Genomic DNA, 13,529 nt, shown 5'->3' with positions numbered 1-13,529 from the left:
AGGGCTGTGGAGAGTGAGATGGGATAGGGCAAGTTAAGAGGGTTCTGACTGAGATTCAGATTTCTTGAATAAATACTCTTTGGAATATTTCAAGTCTTTAGTTTGCTTCTAGAGTTCTAAAAAAGTTGATATTGACAGTGTTTGCCAGTGTTATTATTGATTTTACTGCGGATAGGGTTTTTTTGGCAGTCCTTACTCTGCCATACCTGCTGATGTCATTCTTTATCCTGTTTAAGATATGGTAAAGTGTCACATTGGTAAGGTTATCACTTACCAAAAATAAAGATATTGAGACTCTCAAGTGTAAATTGAGTTATTCAAATTTATGATCTCATGTGTTGTACTAAACAGAAGTAAGGATATTATTTTATTGTTTGTTATGATTTCAGGGGAGAAAAAGTTGATTGTTTTCCTCATGGCTTTGTTGTGGGACTTAAAGGTTAATACATGGAACAACTCAATTTCAGAACATGGAATTAAGGATAGTAAGCTCTCAGTTAATATTAGCTATCATCAACAATCTCCTCTTTCTTTTTTCTTCATATTCCTCCTTTAAATATAACTCTTAGCTTCCTCTTCTACTCATTGGAGTTGTTTCCCCTTAAACCCAAGTAGAGAAACTATAGCAACCCTCTGAAAATAATAGATTGGATTTAAGAAAAGTTGGTAAAAAAATTTCCTTTCTCTGAAAATTGTTTTTATTGTGTAATTTTAACTTTCATTGTTATTGCTGTTTATGAATGGTGAGAGGGAATAAATGAAGCACTGATGTCAACTTCAGCAACTGGAAAGCCAAGAAATGAGGGTGGTGTAGTTTAGTGCATGGGAGAGTCAGTGAGACCAGGAAATAGAAAGTCTGGGCTGTACTCCCTATTTGCCACCAAAAAAGCTGTATGATTTTGGCATTTTCCTAACCCCTAACGGTTTCCTCTGGGAATTTTCAAGGAGTTGAATATATGTCCTCTGAAATCTTTTCTAATTTTTTTTTTTGTCTTATTCAGTTGAAAGGGATTTTGTACTTTTTGATGAAAATTGGGAATGTTGTATTTATTGTAAGATTATTTCTTTTGGAGTAAACTACGCTTAATAAAGGCATAAAGTGCCTAAAACTTACTAGAAAGTTTTGCATTAATTAATTATCCTAAAAATAATGTCTCTTACAGAAAGTGACAACAATATGATTTTAATATCTTTTGTATGCTTTGTTTTAGGTTGGTATAGAGGAGTTTCAACAAAGAAGCCAAATGTAAAGGTAATGAAAAGTTTATTGTTACCTTTTCTAATGTAGAAAGCAGCCTAAGTATATTTGTTTGATATAAAAACAATTCTTACTTGTCGGTCTTTGAATCTTTTACACTAACCACACTCATTCTTTCCTTTATAGAACTGTATCAGACTCTACTCTGTCTCAGCAGTATTAAAATGACCTTTTAAAAAGGACAGAAAAGTGTGTGTATGGTAATAGATGCGAAACTTATTTTGAAAAAGCCTATTTAGGACATTTAATATTTTTTCCTTAAAACAGTTGACAAAAGTACATTGACTTTTTCATAGGCCTAGTCCTGTATAGTCATGTGATTAGTTAGATGAGTTTATTTCTAAAATGGAAAAAACTTTAAAAATAATGTTCAGTTAGATACATCTCTGTTGATCATAATGTTCTTGTTAAAATATGAATTTAAATAAGACTTTTAAGTGCCAAATGCTTATTTTATGGACTAGATTTATGTGTTTATTCTATTACCAATTAATAGTAATTTGATCAAACAAAATATATTTTAATTGGTAGTTGTAATACATGTAGCAACATTTTTTTCCAGTAATGCATTTGCAAAAACGTCTTTCTGCTTTACTTTATATTATCAGTTTTTCTTATATATTTTTTGTAGGCTTAATATTTAGTGTATTATGCTTTTTCTTATGTAGAAAATACCAAAATTATCACATTACTTTTATTAAAAAATAAAAATTTTCAGAGTTGCAATCATCAATTTTGCCAGTAGAATCACTTGTCATTAGTTTTTAAGGTAGTGATCATAAGAAGACAATATCTTCATACTTTCATTCCTCATAGCTAGGGCTTCTTATCCTTGGCAATGTTGACATTTTGGGCCAGATAATTCTTTGTTATCTTGTACATTATAAGAAATTTAGCAGCGTATATGACCTCCACTCACTAACATCTCCTCTCAAGTTGTGGCAGTGAAAAATGTCTCCAGACATTGCCAAAGGCCCTGGCCCTGGGGAGTGGGAGGTAGGTGGGGTGGTGGTGGTAACATTGACCCAGTTAAGAACCACTGCTCGTAGGTAATTTTTTACCTTGTGTCTCTAGTTTTAAGACACACTTTCAGGTGTTATTTCCATCTCAGGAAGGCTCATGTGGAAATAACTTCTATTTGTATTTTATGTTTGTTACCTTGATTTGAAATTGTCAAAAATTTAGAACTTGAATAAATGAGAAATCTTATAAATGATTGGAAAGCTGTAATTTGTGATATTACGTGCTATTTATTTATTTTTATTAATATTTGTGATCTTAGCCACCCCACCACCTTGCTTCAAATACTAGGGTTTGGGGATCAGTGTGGAGACAGTGGTCTTTGAAATTATTTTATTTTTGTCTTTAAAATATCAGTTGATGCACAGTATGTGGCTTGAAAACCTTGTTAAGTGGGACATTAATGATGATACCCTTACAATATTATCTATTGCTGTGTGGCAAAGCATCCCAAAATATAGTGGACTAAAACTAATCATCATTCTGTATAGGTGACACCACTTGTGGCTACAGTTATCTGTGGGCTCAGCTGGCTGGAATGTCCAAAAGGGTTTACTCACACATGTGGTATGTTGGCAGGGATGGCTGGAAGGCTGTCCTCAGCTGGATCACCAAAATAGCTACATGTTGTAACCTCAAGGTCTCTATCTTTCCATGTGGCTTCTCCAGCAGATTAATCAGAGTTCTATTTTAGAGTTAAGGAGAAGTGCTCAGAATCTCATACCTATTTTCCAAATTCTTTTTCCTGCAACAAAGGTGTTTAGCGCCTGTGGGAGAGGCCATTTTGTGATTAATCTTAGCAATGATTTGATAAACTAATCAAAATGAGGGAACCAGATGACACTAATCTAAAGTGTTAGAGGGAATTCCCTGGTGGTCCAGTGGTTACAACTTGGTGCTGTCACTGCGGTGGCCCGGGTTTAAACCCTGGTTGGGTAACTAAGATCCCACAAGCCGAGTGGCGCAGCCAAAAAATAAAAAGAAAAAAAGAAAAGAAATGTTAGAGCTCATTTTGTCTGATCAGACTCCTTTAACTTTTTTAGTTTAGGCTAATGTAGTACTTTTGAGGTTGTGTATTTTGGTAATACCAACTCCATTCTAGAATCTTAGATTACTGTAGCATTTATTAGCGACATGTATATATATACCTCGTGATAGCTAGTATTTATATTCTTAAACTTAAAAAAATTAACAGATGGAAATACAGTATTAACTAAATTTCACCCTGTGGCAGTGGTATTTTATGGAACTATGTTGAAAATTCTTTCATGTTTGTAAAAGATAATCATTTAGTGATTTTACACACATAGCATGATTAAAAAATGCATCCCTATATATCTTTTATTTATCTTAATATTATGATCATAATAATTAGAAATTTCAATAGGTTTTTCATAGCTATTAGTGGCTAAAGAAAAATGAAAAAGTTTACTTATTAAACTATGTCTTTAGTTATGTACAATTTATACTAATAATAAAACTTGAAATAGCCCAAATAAAATAGTGTCTGAACTAGATAGCATTCAGAAATAATTAGTAAATGGTAAAGCATTTCTTTGTATAGAAAGTTTTACTATAAAATGCCCTTTCAGTTATATATTTTTGTGACCATATATTAAAATTGTACAGTTTAAGAGAAGTATAATATGCAGGTAATATGTAATACTAAATTTTGTGAATTAAAAAGTAGGAGAATAAGATAAAATTAAGGAAAAGGAGAACATATATTTGATGATAATTTTGTGCATTTTATAAAGCATATGCCCAAGAGAAAAGGAATGAAATTCAAGAGAATTTATATTTACTTTCATTTTGTGGTTTCAGGATCAGTTCTTATACAGGAATTGTCAACTGGATACCTAGAATTCTGCCAGATAGGAACAGGACATTATTGAATGTTTTACACAGCAAAAACAGAGGTATAGAGGTGTGAAATTGCAAGGCATGTTCAGGGAATGGTAAATAGTCCAAACTGGCTAGGGCATAGTGCCTGGATGAAAGTGATGGATGGTAAGGCAGGAAAGGTACATCGGATCCATATTTACAGAGTCTTACATACCAAAGACTGTAAGGAATCCTAAGGAATTTGGATTATGTCTCTTTGGCAACAGGCGTGTAACAGAGGCACAGATTCACTCGTGCCATACAGTATAACCATGAAATAGAGTTTATTGGAGAAATAGTAAGCACCTGTTAAAGATACATATTTAAGTACTTATGAGTAATTTCTGAAATTTGCTCTAAAGTATGGCAGTGGGTAAGAATATGTACGTGGGTATTAATTAATCAAGGTTGGCAAAACATTGATCATTGTTGAAGCTGGGTGGTAGGTTTGTGGAGGTTCAATATACTATTCTCTCTTAATTTTGTATGTAATTTGAAATGAGTGTAACATTACTTGTAGAATTGTTAGAAATCAATGAGCTTATATGAAGCTCTTAACACAGCGCCTAGCATATGGTAACAGTACAGTAAATATTTGTTTCTGTTGCTATAACAACAACTGCTATGATAGCATAGGGCTGGAAATGAGACTTTAAAGACTGCCAGCGTCTTGGAGGACAGAAAAAGAGGTACTAGCTCATGGAGTTTGAGAACTGGAGGTCATAGCTGGCTAAGGAAAAGAAAGTTTTTAAAAAACAGAGTAATTAATGATTTCAAGTACTGTAGAGTAGTCTAGTAGAATAGAATGGGTACTGAGTAGGGGCCATTGTGTTTGACAGAAGGCCATTGGTGATGTTTTAGAGAATCCCATGTAGTCATAGGATGATAGTGGCAGAAAGCCAGAGTCTAGTGGGTTGAGTGATAGAGAGAAGGTAGAGTAGTTACCACAGTAGGTTATGGGTGAAAGGAAGGAAGTAGATGTAGATTCTTGGGAATATAAATAAGGCTGTAGTGGTGATTTTGTGAGTGGAGGACTGATGAACATTTCAAATTTGATTTAGGTAAAATTCTGGAAAATGCTAGTAATTTATAATGCCTTAAACCAGTTACATGGTTGCCTGCCAATCTATCCCTGAAGAGAGGGATAGATTACAAAAAGATATGAGGAAACTTTGGGGGGTGATTCAAATGTCGTTATTTTAATTGTGCCATGGTTTCACTGGTGTGTGTATATGCCAAAGCATCAAATTCTACACTTTAAATATGTGTAGTTTGTGGTACATTATCATTTCAGTCTCTCAACTTACTTTGTAGCTGTGATGGTTCATTTTAATACAGACTTGGTCATACACCAAGTCATAATGAGACCTAATCTAATGATTTTTTTTTAATGAAGGAAAGTGCTAATTATCATCAGTAGGAGCTCTCCTAACTGAAAACTTAAAAAAAAATTGACATTTTATCATGGTTATTCTGTACTGAAATGTGGGTTTGTGATCTGGAATTTACCTAATAGCTACATTTTAAGTGTTCTCCATTAATGGATCTTATTATTAGTGTGTTTGTGTTGTTGTCAGTGGGGGAGAAGATGGTGGGAGTTGAAGGAAGTGAAGGCTAGGTGATATTTTGTGTCATGCTTATTTGTTGTTGTGTTTGGAGGCCCTTAAGACCCAAAGACTTGAAGATTTGCTCTGGGGACCCAAAGGACTCATTATGTAATTGTACTCACAGCTGTGAATAATTACCGTGGAAGGATACAAATCAAAATAGCAAAGGTGCATGGGGTAAAGTCTGGGGAAACCAGGCACAAGCTTCTAAGAGTCCTTTCTCAGTGGAGTCATACAGGAGAAGCTTAATTCCCCCAGGAGTATTGTGACAACACATATGAAATGTTGCCAACCAGGCAAGCTTGCTTGAGACTCATAGCCAGAGTTTTTATCAGGCACTGGTCCTGTATGCAACCTCTGTGTAGCATGTAACAAAATTCCACATTCCTGGAAGGAAAGCAGGCGTTCAGCAGCATAAACCATGTTGTTTGTAGAAATAGTTGAGGCACAGTGAGTACTTCTTATCAGTTAATGGTGGGAACCCAACCAAAATTAAGTATAAATTTAAGTATCGGACTTTCAATTGGTCCACTTTTTCAGCAACACTTTTTATTTTCAGTCTTTTTAATTTTAGACATTCTAATGGATGAGCTAGTGGTCTCTTGCTTTGCTTTTAATTTTTATTTCCCTAACGACTAAAGAGGTTGAACACCTTTTCAAATGTTTATTGTCCTTTAACCTCTTTTTTTTTTTCTGTGAAGTGTCCATATCTTTCACCTATATTTTATTGGGTTGTTTTCTTATTGAGTTATATGAATACTCTACTCTGAATACAAGTCCTTGTAAATATATTCTTTCACTGTGTGGTTTGCCTTTTCATTTTCTTACTGTTGTGTCCTGAAGAATAGATTTTAATTTTGAGGAAGTCTAATTTGTCATTAAATTTTTTTTTGTTTTTGGTTGGGGCTTATAGTCTATCTTCAGTATCTTTGTCTAATGCATTCTCTCAGTTTTGATTAGTTGTATTTTGCAAGAGATTTTTCTATTTCAGTATATTTTTGAATTGTCCTAGATATTCATGCTATTTATTTTTTAACGTCTGTAAGACATTTAGTGATGATCCCTCTTTCATTCTAGGCTTTAGGGAGCTGTGTCCTCTATTTTTCTTGGTCAAATCTATTTAGATTTTTGTTGTTTTGATCCTCTCAACTTAACTTTTGACTTAAAAGGTTTTTTTTGGTCTGTTTCACAGATTTCTCCTCTATTCTATTCATTTTATTTGCTTTGGATTTACTCACCTTTATTTTTCAAAAATATTTTCATTGGGTATACAATTCCCTTTATTTATTTTCATTTTATTTTTAACATCTTTATTAGAGTATAATTGCTTTACAGTGGTGTGTCAGTTTCTGCTTTGTAACAAAGTGAATCAGTTATACATATACATATGTCCCCATATATCTTGCCCCCTGCATCTCCCTCCCTCCCACCCCTCCAGGTGGTCACAGAGCACCAAGCTGATCTCCCTGTGCTATGCGGCTGCTTCCCACCAGCTATCTACATTACGTTTGGTAGTGTATATATGTCCATGCCACTCTCTCACTTTGTCCCAGCTTACCCTTCCCCCTCCCCATATCCTAAAGTCCATTCTCTAGTAGGTCTGCGTCTTTATTCCCGTCTTGCCCCTAGGTTCTTCTGATCATTTTCTTTTTTTTTTCTTAGATTCCATATATATGTGTTAGCATAGGGTATTTGTTTTTCTCTTTCTGACTCACTTCACTCTGTATGACACACTCTAGGTCCATCCACCTCACTACAAATAACTCAGTTTCCTTCCTTTTTATGGCTGAGTAATATTCCATCGTATATATGTGCCACATCTTCTTTATCCATTCATCTGTCAGTGGACACTTAGGTTGCTTCCATGTCCTGGCTATTGTAAATAGGGCTGCAATGAACATTTTGTACATGACTCTTTTTGAGTTATGGTTTTCTCAGGGTATATGCCCAGTAGTGGGATTGCTGGGTCGTATGGTAGTTCTATTTTTAGTTTTTTAAGGAACCTCCATACTGTTCTCCATAGTGGCTGTATCAATTTACATTCCCACCAACAGTGCAAGAGGGTTCCCTTTTCTCCACACCCTCTCCAGCATTTATTGTTTGTAGATTTTTGTTGATGGCCATTCTGACTGGTGTGAGATGATATCTCATTGTAGTTTTGAGTTGCATTCCTCTAATGATTAGTGATGTTGAGCATTCTTTCATGTGTTTGTTGGCAATCTGTATATCTTCTTTGGAGAAATGTCCATTTAGGTCTTCTGCCCATTTTTGGATTGGGTTGTTTGTATTTTTGATTTTGAGCTGCATGAGTTGCTTGTATGCTTTGGAGATTAATCCTTTGTCAGTTGCTTCATTTGCAAATATTTTCTCCCATTCTGAGGGTTGTCTTTTGGTCTTGTTTATGGTTTCCTTTGCTGTGCAAAAGCTTTGAAGTTTCATTAGGTCCCACTTGTTTATTTTTGTTTTTATTTCCATTTCTCTAGGAGGTGGGTCAAAAAAGATCTTGCTGTGATTTATGACATAGAGTGTTCTGCCTATGTTTTCCTCTAAGAGTTTGATGGTGTCTGGCCTTACATTTAGGTCTTTAATCCATTTTGAGTTTATTTTTGTGTATGGTTTTAGGGAGTGTTCTAATTTCATACTTTTACATGTACCTGTCCAGTTTTCCCAGCACCACTTATTGAAGAGGCTGTCTTTTCTCCACTGTATATTCTTGCCTCCTTTATCAAAGATAAGGTGACAATATGTGCATGGGTTTATACAATTCCCTTTAAATATGTCAGTTCATTGTCTTCTGGCTTTATAGTATTTCTAATGAAAAGTCTTTATCAATTCTTTGTTTCTTGTACTATAGTGTTTTTAAATATTTGTTTTGATTTCTGGTTGCTTTTATGATTTATCTTTATCATTGTTTTGGGCAATTTGCTTATGATATATTTTGGTGTTGTGTGTGTGTGTGTGTGTTCATCCAAATTTATATCATGGAGTTTCCTATATCTGTGGGTTGTGTTTTTCATCTAATTTAGAAAAATTTTTAAATGATTTCCTGAAATATTGCTACTTCTCTTTGGTTCTCCAGTTCCACATATGTTACACTGTTTTATAATATTTCAAAGATTTCTACTTCTAATTTAATTTATTTTTCGGTCTTTTCCCCCAGGTCTGTTTGGATAGTTTTAATACTAGGTGTTAAAGTGTGCTACTCTTTCTTTCATGTATCTAATTTGCCATTAAACACCTCAAATGAACGTTTTCATTTAGATGTTCTGTTTTTCAGCTCTGTTATTTCCATTTTGTTCCATTTTGTATATTGATAGCACTTCCCTTATGTTTTCTTTTAAATCTTGGAGAAATTTTAATAGCACTGTAAACTTCTGCTAGTTCCCATTATATATCATTTTTGGTCTCTTGCTATTAACTGCTTTTTCTCCTGGTTATGGTTTAAATTTTTACATATCTGGAAATTGTTTTGTTTTCTAGAATTTTGAAGTTATATTGTTGAATTTCTTGATCTGAATTTTGTCATCTTTTAAAAAAAATTGAATTCATTTTTGCAGGCACTTAATTTACTTGTAATTCAGCTTGATCCTTAAGGTTTGTTAGAGTGTGCCTGTAGTAGCCCTTACTCTGGGGTTGTTTGACCTTACTTTTTTTTTTTTAAAGGATAATCAGCATATATACTTTTTAAAATTAATTAACCAATTAATTAATTTAAAATTAATTAATTTATAAATAATTAATTAATTAATTTATAAAAAATTAATTTAAAATTAATTAATCAATTACTTTGTTACTGCGCGCGGGCTTTCTCTAGTTGCGGTGAGTGGGGGGCTACTCTTCATTGCAGTGCACGGGCTTCTCATTGTTGTGGCTTCTCTTGTTGCGGAGCATGGGCTCTAGGCCTGCAGGCTTCAGTAGTTGTGGCACGTGGGCTCAGTAGTTGTGGCTTGTGGGCTCTAGAGCTCAGGCTTAGTAGCTGTGGCACACGGGCTTAGTTGCGCCGCAGCATATGGGATCTTCCCGGGTCAGGGCTTGAACCCGTGTCCCCTGCATTGGCAGGCGGATTCTTAACCACTGCACCACCAGGGAAGCCCCTGTTTGACCTTACTTCTAATATGCAGTGTTACTGGATCTTTATTTGAAGAACCATGTGTTCACTGAGCTCTTTCCATTGTGGTCGATTAGAACTTTAATGTGTACCAGTCTTAGGTATGCTCTAGGAATTGTTCAGCTTATAGCTGTCAATTATTAGTTACTCTTTCCTTGGCCACATAGAGTCTCACTCTCTGTAACTGCAGCTTAGTTTTCAGCTAAATACTCAATGGAATCTCTCTGAAGAATTCTGTACTTCTTTCTCTTCATGATTCCCTTCTGTTTTCTGCCCCACAAAATTCAGCTCTCTCAGCCTTCTCCTACTGGTGTTTGGCTTTTAATCTTAGTGACAGTGGCTTACTCTGTGCTGTCACTCTCTGATCAATAAAGGCCTCCAGGCAAAAAGCGTTGGAAAATTGTATGACTCATTTAATTTGTTTCTCTTCTCCCAAGATCACATTCCTGTGCTGCTGGTTGTCTAGTGTCTAAAAACATTTGGCATATATTTCAGACTTCTAGTTGTTTTTGATGGAGACAGATCCTGTTGTTGTTATTGTTGAGAAATATTAAGTAAGCATTCTATCATAAGGAATAGAAGAGAGTTTTATTCGAGCCAAGCTGAGGACCAGCCTGGAGTGCAGCCTCCACCAAAGCACTCCAGAGAAGCACGGTTTTCAGCACAGTTTTATATCTTGTAAGAACAAAGAACTGCATCAAACATGACAGGGCTCCATTCCTTCAAGGTTTCAAAAGAGACAGATTAGCTCGTACACAGTGAGTCAGTATGACCTTGGCATCTGGGAGGAAAACCTTATCTTCGAAGCAGTACTAGCATTGGTGTCATAAGAAGGGAGGCATTTATCCCTGTCTTCAAAGTGGACATTCTTTTTACTTCTAGATAATGCATTCTTTTCTTTAATGGTGAAAGCAGATATGCAATGTATGTTTGACAGACTGTAAGCCAGGCTCTTCTAGTTGACATAAATTTCAGGCCAAATCATGTATAAGCCAGAATGGCTTCCCCATACCCCAATATGCAAAAATTTCTTCCATTATTATACTTTATATTTTTGAGATGATTAAAGATTTATGTGCACTTATAATAAATAATATAAACAGATCCAGTGTACCCTTTGCCTGGTTTCCTTTATTGATAACATCTTAGAAAACTATAGTACCATATCAAAACTAGGATATCATTAACCAAGAATTCCAAGAATGGAGACCTGGTTGAGGCCAAAAAAAAAAAAAAAAGTTTATTTGGGGTTTGTTAGGACTGCAGCCCAGGAAGCATAAATCCAGGACAGCACTTGAATTGTATTCCACTGGACTACAAAATGGGGGAAACTTACAAAGGCAAGACCCACAAGGTTACAGAAATTGTTTATCAAGAATTAGGATTGGACTGAAAGCAGCAGAGTACACATTCTTTTCAAGTGCACATGGAACATTCTCCAGGATAGGTCACATGCTAGGCCACAAAACAAGCCTCAGTAAATTTAAGAAAATTGAAATCACATCGAGCATCTTTTCCGACCACAATGCTATGGGACTAGAAATCAGCTACAAAAAAAACTGCAGAAAAACACAAATGCAGGGAGGTTAAACAGTATGCTACTAAACAACCAGTGGATCACTGAAGAAATCAAAGAGGAAATAAAAAAATACATAGAGACAAATGAAAATGAAACAGGATGATCCAGAACCCATGGGCTGCAGCAAAAGCAGTTCTAAGAAGGAAGTTTATAGTGATACAAGCTTACCTTAGGAAATAAGAAAAATCTCAAATAAACAACCTAACCTTGCACCTAAAGCAACCAGAGAAAGCACCTAAAGCAACAAAACCCAGAGTTAATAGAAGGAAAGAAATCATAAAGATCAGAGCAGAAATAAATGAAATAGAGACTAAAAAAACAGTAGAAAACATCAGTGAACTAAAAGCTGGTTCTTTGAAAAGATAAACAAAATAAGTGAACCTTTAGCCAGACTCTCAGGAAAAAAAGGGAGAGGGCCCAAATCGATGAAATCAGAAATGAAAAAGACGAAGTTACAACTGACACCACAGAAATACAAAGGATCATAAGAGACTGCTATCAACTACTATATGCCAATAAAATGGACAACCTAGAAGTGGACAAATTCTTAGAAAGATACAATCTCCTAAGACTGAACGAGGAAGAAAAATTTCTATTTCATATTTTCTAATGAACAGACCAATTGCAAGTGATGAAATTGAATCAGTTATTTAAAAACTCCCAACGAACAAAAGTCCAGGACCGGATAGCTTCGCAGGTGAATTCTATCAAACATTTAGAGAAGAGTTAACACCCATCCTTCTGATACTTCAGAAAATTGCAGAGGAAGGAGCACTTCCAAACTCATTCTATGAGGTCTGCATCACCCTGATATCAAAACCAGACAAAGATATCATAAAAGAGGAAAATTACAGGCCAGTGTCATTGATGAACATGGATGCAAAAATCCTCAATAAAATATTAGCAAACTGACTCCAACAATACATTAAGAGGATATACACTATGATAAAGTGGGATTTATCCCAGGGATGCAGGCATTTTTCAGTATCTGCAAGTCAATCAGTGTGATGCACCACATTAACAGATTGAAGAATAAAAACCATATGATCATCTCAGTAGAGGCAGAAAAAGCTTTTGATAAAGGTCAATATCGTTTATGATAGAAACTCTCCATAAAGTGGGCATAGAGGGAATATACCTCAACATAATAAAGGCCATATATGACAGACCCACAGCTAACTTCGTACTTAATGGTGAAAAGCTGAAAGGATTTTCTCTAAGATCAGGAACAAGACAAAGATGTCCACTCTCACCACTTTTATTCAATGTAGTTTTGGATTCCTAGCCACAGCAGTCAGAGAAGAAAAAGAAATAAAAGGAGTTCAGATTGAAAAGGCAGAAGTAAAACTGTCACTATTTGCCAGTGACATGATACTATGCATAGAAAATCCTAAAGATGCCACCAGAAAACTACTAGAGCTCGTCAAAGAACTTTGTAAAGTTGCAGGATACAAAATTAATATACAGAAATGTGTTGCATTTCTATACTCTAACAATGAACTATCAGAAAGAGAAATTAAGGAGACAATCCCATTTATCATTGCTTCAAAAAGAATAAAACACCTAGGAATAAACCTACCCAAGGAGGTAAAAGACCCACGCTTGGAAAGCTGTAAGACACTGATGAAAGAAATTGAAGACGACAGAAACAGATGGAAAGATATATACCATGTTCTTGGATTGGGAGTATTAATATTGTTAAAATGACTATACTACCCAAGGCAGTCTAGAGATTGAGTGCAATCCCTATCAAAATACCAATGGCATTTTTTACAGACCTAGAACAGATAAATTTAAGCTTTATATGGAAACACAAAAGACCCTGAATAGCCAAAACAATCTCGAAAAAGAAGAATAGAGCTGGAGGGATCATGGTCCCTGACTTAAGGCTATACTACAAAGCTGCAGTAATCAAAATAATATGGTACTGGCACAAAAACAGACACATAGATCAGTGGAACAGAATAGAGAGCCCAGAAGTAAACCCACACACTTACGGTCTGTTAATCTAAGATAAAGAAGGCAAGAGTATACAATGGAGAAAACACAGTCTCTTCAGTAATTGGTGTATAG

At 35.2% G+C, this 13,529-nt stretch overlaps 1 protein-coding gene across 9 annotated transcripts in view; it reads left to right on the top strand.

Annotated features, from left to right (window-relative positions):
* Window positions 1-13,529, top strand: part of DOCK3 (dedicator of cytokinesis 3) — a 403,879-nt gene that overhangs the window by 77,493 nt on the left and 312,857 nt on the right. For all 9 annotated transcript variants that reach the window (XM_060308605.1, XM_060308604.1, XM_060308607.1 and 6 more), the window contains exon 3: window positions 1,212-1,252. In XM_060308605.1, the coding sequence (XP_060164588.1) occupies window positions 1,212-1,252 (41 nt within the window). The remainder of the gene's footprint in view (window positions 1-1,211; window positions 1,253-13,529) is intronic.

The sequence above is a fragment of the Globicephala melas genome, chromosome 11 (genome assembly GCF_963455315.2).
Source record: "Globicephala melas chromosome 11, mGloMel1.2, whole genome shotgun sequence".
NCBI classification, from domain to species: Eukaryota; Metazoa; Chordata; class Mammalia; order Artiodactyla; family Delphinidae; genus Globicephala; species Globicephala melas.
Note: the sequence above shows the minus strand (reverse complement) of the source record. Positions and strands in the feature narration are given on the sequence as shown.